The 9,361-nt window shown below is 41.2% G+C and overlaps 1 protein-coding gene across 1 annotated transcript; it reads right to left on the bottom strand.

The window, feature by feature from the left end:
• Positions 1 to 1,615: 1,615 nt before the first annotated feature.
• TCTN3 (tectonic family member 3) lies at positions 1,616 to 9,172 on the bottom strand (the record flags this gene model as incomplete). Its single annotated transcript, XM_009579756.1, has 8 exons — positions 1,616 to 1,837; positions 5,280 to 5,417; positions 6,162 to 6,327; positions 6,942 to 7,039; positions 7,313 to 7,408; positions 8,432 to 8,557; positions 8,659 to 8,733; positions 9,137 to 9,172. Coding segments are annotated over 8 exons (957 nt in total), but the record flags the coding sequence as incomplete, so codon positions are not given.
• Positions 9,173 to 9,361: the final 189 nt, after the last annotated feature.

Raw genomic sequence — 9,361 nt, 5'->3', positions numbered from 1 at the left:
CCTCTGGGTCTATCACAGGCCTTTGTTATCTAAACACAGATGTTCTACTTGTCCAACCAACACACAAGGCCAAACAACAATTAGTATGATATATGTGTTTTTCTATACCCCAGCTATAAGTCACTTGAGTATGCTTACAATCCTCCTTGCCACTCTTCTGTTATTTTCCCACACAAGCTAATAAACCATGCGAACAATCAGAAAGTTAAATATGTGAAGTTACCCTGTAATCTACATGTTTTAGATGGGTCGTGATTTTGTTTTATTCAGGTTATCTCCTTTGATATCCTGACTAATCAGAAGTTTTTCAGTTTATTTTTGCACTCTTCTGTTTAAGTTTGTAATGAGGAAGAGCAACAAAGTTGCTATAGACAGTATACGTACAAAAGCAACAAATACATTTTGTTAAAGGTAGGCCAGATTTCTACCATTTTCTTGCCCATTACTGATTCCACTGGAGTACTTGACATTAGATGGGGCAGATTCTTCCATCATCTGAAGAATTTAAGATAAGTAATAAATCCTTTGCTAAAAAAATATGTCATCCAACAACTTCATAGAATGATTGAGCAGATTTCCTTAGCCTGTGTGATGCAGTGGGGCAGACTAGATGATCAGAAGATCACCTTCAACTTCAAAACCAATAAACCTACATTCTGGTCCCAGAGACTGAGTCAGAGGTAAGGTATTGCAGTAAGCTTCAGTCTTATAATGCATCTACAAATTCGTCCTGAAATAATTGTTATTTTTCTTTAGGACTGTTCACAACTCTCTCTGATGTGCCACCTAGAATTTCAGTGGCTATCATTATCAGTCCAGTTCCTATCTGGAGCCACAGGAGAATGTTTCTTATCTAGGAAAAAACATATTCAGGCCTGTTTCTTCAAGAAAAAAAAAGATCAGGATGGAAGCTGTCTGGACAAACAACTAAAATTATATTTCAGATGATGTGACATTTACAATTACTTTGCTTTGTGTAACAGTATTGCTAATGTAAAGTGATTAAAACATAGAAATTTCAGTTGAATATCTGTATTTGGAAAGACATAGAAAAATAAGAGTCAAAAACTATCACAGAGGCATGGTTTTCATGTAACAACGACAGGTTAAAGGTGACTGGCAGACATGTCTACTCATAAAATAACGATTCAGGCCGCCTGGGAGGGCTCCTGTATTTTAAATGTTCAGTTAGTTCCATGTGGAAAAATCAGGTACTTCTCCAACAGGAAGATGACTGCATGCAGCTCCAAAATGCTTGGATTGAACTTTGCTCCTCTCTCCATACTCCTTGGTTTAGAAAGCACTCTTGGTTTCTGGGAACATGGAATATTCATTTTAACGTCCTCCTTCTCGTTCCTTATTAATGCAACGTCTCTTGATCCCTCCATCTCTCAAGTGTTTCACTGCAATGAGGTTCACAGATGGTGCATATGGAGAATAGGGACATGAGAGGACACAGGACAGAAGCTGGTCATGTGGCTTAATCCAAGAACAGAAGGCACATAGATAGGCACAGTTTAAGAACCTGAGGAGAAAAGTCTATGGTCTGGATCATATTCTGAATGTATCAATTCACTCACTGAACTTTAAGTACAGGCCCCGTCTATCTGACTTTTCAAAAGCAGAGAATACTAGATGTTATTAGAATCAACAAAAAATAGCCAGCCAGATCACCTCTATAACTTCTTTCCAAATTCAGTGCCACCTTGAATGGGAAAAAGATGTCAAATGGGAGTTTCCAGTGGACTTGAGGCTGGCCTCGTGGAGGTTCTGGCCATTCCGTCATGTCAGTGAAGGTAACGACAGTTGTCAAAGGTACCGTGCTTGTGCTTAGGAACTGTAACAAGAAGGAAAGCACAAAGAGTTTAGCAAGCTTAATACAAAAGATGCATCTCCTCGATTTGCTAATGGAGACCCACTGTAGATGACTGGCAAGCAAGATGTCTTTAGGATGGCAGGCGTTAAGAGTTCAGATATATTCTTTTAGTGGAGTAACTTCTCTTTCCCAAAATTGATACTTAGCAGGTAAATTGAGGATACAGGTCTCAGGAAAGATCAGTAGCTACTGTGCATCATATGTTACAGATCTCCAAAATGGAAACAGAATGGAAGCCAGTGACTCCTGAATAGAGGAAGCCTTCTATTCAGAAGAAAGACATATCAGCTAGTTCGTAATAAGAACAGAAGCAAAGCTAGCTTTATTTTTTATAAAATTATATATTTCATGTAAGATAAGATCACCTGGCCCTTTGAACAGGTGATTGCTGCCAGAAACAGATAGGACTGCCTCAAGATTTGATCCCTTCAATAAAATATCAATAAAATAAAGCAGGGACCCAATACAACAATGAATTTATTTCTCACATTTTAGGATATTGTTTCAGAAAGGAGACAGATTGGTAGGTAAGTTGGTAAAGATGGAAGAGGGGACTGAACTTCTAAGACCTCAGTGCCTTTCTGTTCCAACAGAATGCTGTAAGACAACTAATACACTCGCTCCTTGAGTTATGTGGAGCTTCATGGCTAGCTTGGGTAAGACCATGCTGCTGCCAAAAGAGCAGCCTCACTCCCTGCCCCGGCTTCCCAGCTCTGCATTCTAACCTCAAGAGAGGGAATCTACTAGAGCATACCTTCTGTGCTTGTACTGGTTTAAGCCAATCTGTGAAATCATCACTTCTTTCACTTCCCTGGAAACAATCTGGAAGATTGCCTTTAGAGCAAAGTTGTGCAGGAAGCACTTGAAAAAGCTCCAAAACAGAATTCATGACTCTTAAGAGAAAAATACTGAGACTCCTGTTGGGGAATTTTTGTGATACCTCTCGAGGCAAATTAAAGACACATTTGTGCTTAAATATAAAAGAAAACTGTAATGAATAATGCATTGCGCAGAGTCCTACCGCAATACATGGTTCTACATGGAGTCTGCAAAGATGCGTCACGAGCAGATTCCTTATGTACACTTGCACCAGCACCAATCCTGAGAGCGTCAGCCTGGCTGTGGGTCCATCACTCAGCCCAGCTCTGCTGCCCGAAGGTGGCCCCTGGGCTTGGGCCCCTGAGCATTCCCATTCCAGGATGGCTACAAGACAATGCTGAGGCTGTTTCTTATCTCATCACCAAGGGAAACTTCACACCCTTGCAAGGAGTCTGTCTCTGGCTGGCATCCCTGCTTCCAGCCAGTTTAACCCCTTCTTGCAGTTGGGCCTTCTTGCCCTCCATGCTAGATCATTCCTCGGTCACAAATTACCACTGCTGAGCAGTTACAGTTAGAATTTCCCCTTCACTCCTGATGGATAGAAGTTCTCCTATCGATGACTAAACACAGTAGGCACAATTGCCTTAGTCAACAAGAAGCCTCAAAATGATTCTCGCTTTGTGTCTGGACCTTCAGAATCTGCCTTAAAATCAGAGAGATTAGTGGGGAAAAAACCCCATACACAACCCCTCCTCAACAGCTGGGAGAAAGCAGCCACAAGCAACTTCCAGCATGCTCCTGTATAGCTCTACATCATTTAAGACTGTCTTCTATTTTCAGGAAGTCCAAATACAACTGTGACCAGATATTGTGGATGGGTGTAGAAAATGGGATGTCCTTTCCGGGTTCTGTGTTTTCTGGTCAGTCACTAAGGCAACTCTCCAGTGACACAGTGTGGTCTAAAGGAAAAGGTTTTCTCTAAAGAATGGATAGTTCTTGGATAGTGAATCTGTAGGCTAAAACTGGGAAATGACATAATTTAAAAGTAAAGCAATATACAGCACGCATTGATGATCTCACCGGTATGCTTACAAATGGCTGCAATTCTTAACTGCTGGGTATGGTACTGACTGGTACCTTTGCTAAGGTGTCTTTACCAACAACCCTAATTTGTGGATTGCCACTGATGAAGTTGGTACTGATTTTAATGGTGTGGTTTTTTCTTGCTGCCAGAAACTTGCTTTCTTATCATTGCTTGCTATCTTATCATTTGCTTGCTGATTACTTACAGCTCTAAAGTAATTAGCATCATGTTGCTCAAGCAGATGAAATCTGAATCTCATAGTTCCTGACTGGCTAATCCTTACTCAGGGGTGGGCAACCCTGCACTTTTACTAGGAATGCAAGTCTCCCTCCTCAGACAGAAGTTTTGTTAATGGAGCCATGTAACAGCTCAGATTTAGAAAATACCTTCGTGGGGCAGGGGTGTCAGTTTGCCTCAGGGCAACATGTGTTTTACAAGGTGAACATTTTCCTATCATGTTCTTTTCATGTATGTTGCAAGAAGGGAGGACGAAGAGGTACCATGAGACACATCCAAACAAGTGATGGAAAATCTCATTTAGACTGAGTCTGAAGTTCAAAGACTAGTAACAGATCAGACAGACACTTGCCATGTCATACCTCACTGCCATGAGAATGGCATGGGCAGTCAGCTGCTCCCCCTAAAGCCCTTGCAGAGAAGAAGTATAAGCCTTGAAATATACGTGCTGCCCAAAAGACTTTGTGATGTCGGGAATCCAGCCTTGCACCAAAATGGGATCCACTGACACATGCTTGAAAAAGACTATTCATTCCCTTTTGTGGGCCTGTTAGGTCCACCTTCTGCTGACATCATAGAATCAGGGTTGGAAGGGACCTTTAAAGGTTATCTAGTCCAACTCCCCTGCAATGAGCAGGGGCATCTTCAACTAGATCAGGTTGCTCAGAGCCCCATCCAACCTGACCTTGAATGTTTCCATCATGTAATCTTCTCTTAGAAACCTGCTTTCTGGCCTACAGCCTTTCCCTCTAATTCTTCAAATGCCATCAGCATTAGCCTCTTCCTCAGCTAGCTGTTGGTGATTTCAGAATCCATAGAGGAATAGAAATATCTTCTTGCACAGATTATCAGCATGCTGTGGAGTCTGTGAAATATAAATCAACTCAAATTCCGTATCGAGGCTTTAAGAGACAACTAGATAAACATGTAGTTATTGAATGTTTGTAACTACAACTTTATACCGAGCATAATTAAAAGTTTAAAGTTTGAGTCCTTTAGTGGCAGAAGGTGGTTTGAAGTTGGAAAGAAGGTACCTTTTCCAGTTGTACAACTGATTCAGGACGGTACTGGTAAGACCATAAAACCACCTTCCCCTATGGAGCTGTTAAATACAATCTCTTGCCATTGCAGCCAGAACACTGCTAAAGTTCAGTAAATCTCAACTCAGTAACATCAACACTATTTGATTCCTTGGATCTTAAATAACCTGTGAATCCCATTTAATTACCTCTGTGTGTAAGGGAGGGGTTTTAAATTCCATACCTTCAGGGGGTGACACTGATAAAAGTAGCGTGCATCCAGTATTTGAGCTTGTGGGTTGGACAGGAGGCCCACCTTAGTCCACAATATCTGTATCTCCAGGGTCACAGGAACCATGCAACAGGAAGTGCAATTCACAGCCTGAAAATAAAATATACTCCAAACATTTTAATATAGCATTTTCAAGGTGGAAAAGGACCGTTATGGTCAAAGTCTAATATTTTGGATAGCATAGGTCACAGAACTTGAATCAGTCACTTCAGCAGTAACCCCGTAACTTCTGGTAAGGTCAGCCACCCATTTTAGAGCTATATCCATCTTGTTGTCATCTCATTTCCAAACAGAATTTGTCTGAACTCTACCATTTGGATTTTGCATTCTACTAGGCCATCTCCTGACGGATTAATGATTATTAAAATCGAATTTCCCTCCGCCATAAGTACTCCGATCGCAAACTTTTACCCTTATTAGGTAATACATAAATATCCCTAGAAGCTGGAAAATCAGAAAGGATCATAATAATAAAAGCATCAAATTAATAGGAAGTAACCAGGTAGTATTAGTTCTAGAAGGCTGTCAGAATACTAGGTAATGCAACACAGGATTCAGTATTAAACTCTTTTTGTCCATTTAAATAGCAGGAACAGGATTCAAGAGATATTAAATCTGTCAGGGTCTTTTTTTTTCTGTTTAGTAAGTATCCTAATAACATGAACGATAATAAAAATGACTGCTTACAGGCATTAAGACCGCTGAGAGTCAGTAGATCATCACACAAAGAAAGTAAGAAAAGGTTCTTTTTTTCCCATGCCCATGCTTCCCCAAGGCAATACAAAGATATGAAAGGAAAAATATTCACAGCTGGTCTTTTTGCATTCATATTACCTGCACACTGCAGTTCTGAATCAGAATGGATGTCCACTCTTCTGCCTGGGTTGAATGAGCACTGCCAGTTATAGCAAGGTCTTCTGCTCTGTTCATCCCCTGAAGCACCTTATATAACTTCTGCTGGATGTAACTACAGTTACTTTCTTCCAGTACTGTGGATAGGCTGGAAATGAGAAAATAACAGATTTGACAAAGTGATTTCCAGGACAGAAAAAAAAACGCTTTCAACATCCTTCCTTCATAATGAGTATTTCTTCCGCTCTTGTAATGAGTCAACAGAATAATTACAGAAGTGTTGGTATTAAATGGATGCAGTTTCAATCCTCTCTGCAATGAGAAGGGAGAAGAACATGGCAGGGTAACATACGATGAGGAAAACTGACAACTCTTTAGACATCATATCACATCAGTGGTTGTACACCTGCCCTGTCACCAACAAAAGAATGATCCAAATCATCAAAAAAATCACTTTTTAAGGTTCCATTATAATTCACTCCTCAAATACAAACTCTACTCTTGCCCAAGACATGTTGCCAGACTACAGCCTCAAAATGTCCCAGAAGACCTTCACAATGTTCAGATTGTTCTAGAGGTCCACCATCTCTCTGATATTCAAGTCCTCTTAGGAGTATATGAAAGATCGGTAGAGACCCATTGGTGACCTCGGGGAAGGACCTAGGCTCCACAACAGTGCGTGAGAGTCTACAGAAAAACATGCTAAGTGAGTCCACACCTTCCAAATGTGTCAGGAAGGGTGACTGCAGAGTGTGTTGCTACCTGAGCTTGCAGCCTGTCCTCATATTTCTTCCAAATTGTACTGTGTGTCTGAGGAACTGTGAGCAACTTCCATCACCTTCGCTCTGTAAAACGCTCATCTGACAGACTGCAAGTCAAGAAGCCAAACAAAACCATAAACAGACAATATAGGACACCCAACTTGTATTTAACAATCCTCTCACCCCACATTCATCCTTATCCCTGTCACAGGACTACAATTCAGTCATGACCAAAAGGCCTGCTGATGACTGCAATGTAATACTGAGGTATGCCCTCACAGGTAAACGTAGAATCTCAAAAGCCCAGACAGTAGAGTACCAGAAGTCAATAAACCCAGTGATAAATAAAACTTGATAGCAGGAAAAGGATACATGCTGCATGGCACCACTGTTTGCAACCAACAGTGGTGCTCCAGTGATATAGCCAGGGTTTCCACTTCTAGGCAACGTATGAGAAAGAGTCCTGGTCTACAAAGAGGCAAAGGGAAGAAAGGAAGGAAGAGGAAAGCATTAGCACCAATGAGATCCATTCATCTCAGAAGATCAAATTCACATTCTCAAAAATGTAAATGTAATCCATTTTTTGAATGACTGAATGTTATGCACTACTATAACCTCCGTTATTTCCTTCCAAATCCTCTTTCTTACCTGGCAAGTTCATCTGCAGTCCAGGAGGTAAAAAACTAAATGTCAGTGTCCTGAAATGTGGATACTACCAGGACAGTTTTTGAGACAATGAATTCCTATTGCTCAGCATTTGTCTCTAAGGAAGTGAACATACCAGTCTGGGCAATTCTACAGATGATCTACAGAACAAACCCTGCCTTGACTCTGATTCTGAGTGTCAGATTCCACTTCTAAATTGTTTTATGGGGAGAGCCTCTGGGGATAACTTCAGCAAAGTTGCACTGCACACTTATTAACCCCTGAGGTCACCACTTATACCACTTTACATTGCCTCTATGGGACAAGGTTTATATGAATGTCAACACACGCTAGTATTTCCCAGATTTCCACCCCCTCCAAAGTAACTCTTTTTCCCGCTGCATGGGCAAAGTTAAATAAGTACCTAGAATAAATTTAGCAACTTTGTTCACAAACACTGAACACCTCAGATACAGCACCAGCTCCAACCCTTTCCTTCACAAGACCATGCTGGTGACCCTGATCTCATCCCTTCCCCTTCTCCCCCCCTAAAAACAAAAACCCAAACCAAATCAAAACAGCAGCAAAAAATAGTCAGATAAAAATAATCAGCTCCTCCAAACTTGTGCAGTGCAAGACTGCATACTTGCACTGAGCCTGAATTTTTCTACTAACATGGTTTACTTGAGACCAGAGCAGTGTCCCCTCCTTCCTTTGACCACCAGCTGTGTCCCAGGGTTCTGGTACTACAATACCACAGTGACACTGCTCTAATCTTTTCACATCTCGTCTGTGAACTACAGACGACAAACCTGGTAAGAGCCCAGGGAGGATGAGGGCACTGACCCAGAAGTGCAAAGTGAAGTGCTGCTGCAGAGAGGATCCTGAGTTCCCAGAGATGTTGCTCACTTTGAACCGGACAGAAACACTCTGAATCCCACGTGTGCCACTGAATTCGATCTCATAGATCACCTGAAAGTCCAATTCAGAGAAGAATCAGAGGCAGAGTCAGGTAATAGGGCAATGACTCTAAGCTAGTGTTGGGCTGCCCAAAGGAAAGAAGATTCAGATACCTCAGAAACAACATTGTTACATGTGTTGTCTTTCATGTGGGGAGCTCCAGGTGGTGCGACTGCGGTGACCTTTACCTGGAGACAGTAAGCATATTAACAATTAGCAATTGTTTAAAAGGAGTGTGCCTTTCTTACTCTTTTCCACTGCTTTTCCATCGAAGTCAGATTTACCTTCCTGCTGTTGCTGTGATCTGAGGGCACATCACCCTGCTCCAGATTCCCAATTTTTTCTAAGAAAACGAGCTACCTCCCTGACTCCAGCCCTATCTATGCCCATTCATTTAAAAGTACATCTTTCCTTATATCCCTATTTTTTTTTCTATAATGTCACACTTCTGTCCAAAAAATCTTGTCTCAGACACAGAACATTCCCATTCCCCGAAGTTCCCAACCCATGGGCATTACTATGAATGCCTAAGATTCCAGATATGTTTTATTTCAGAAGCAGAAATTATTTTCATTGGTAATAGAGACTGACCTTCATGGACTGCACAATGGTGTCATTAATTGGGACCTGGGGAAAACAAACAAACCAACATACAACACCAAAAAAACAACCAATTTTCTGGGTTTGCAAGTGCCTAAAGTCATGAAACCATCACTACATAGAGCCCACATATTATATTGATAAAAATTAACTTGTTTATTCCACATGTGTAAAACTTGTCATCAATCTGGCCTGTTTAGGAGACTGGTTGACAGA

Source organism: Fulmarus glacialis, unplaced genomic scaffold, assembly GCF_000690835.1.
Source record: "Fulmarus glacialis isolate BGI_N327 unplaced genomic scaffold, ASM69083v1 scaffold17636, whole genome shotgun sequence".
Taxonomy (NCBI): Eukaryota; Metazoa; Chordata; class Aves; order Procellariiformes; family Procellariidae; genus Fulmarus; species Fulmarus glacialis.
The sequence above is the reverse complement of the archived record's forward strand: the minus strand, read 5'-3'. Positions and strand labels throughout refer to the sequence as shown.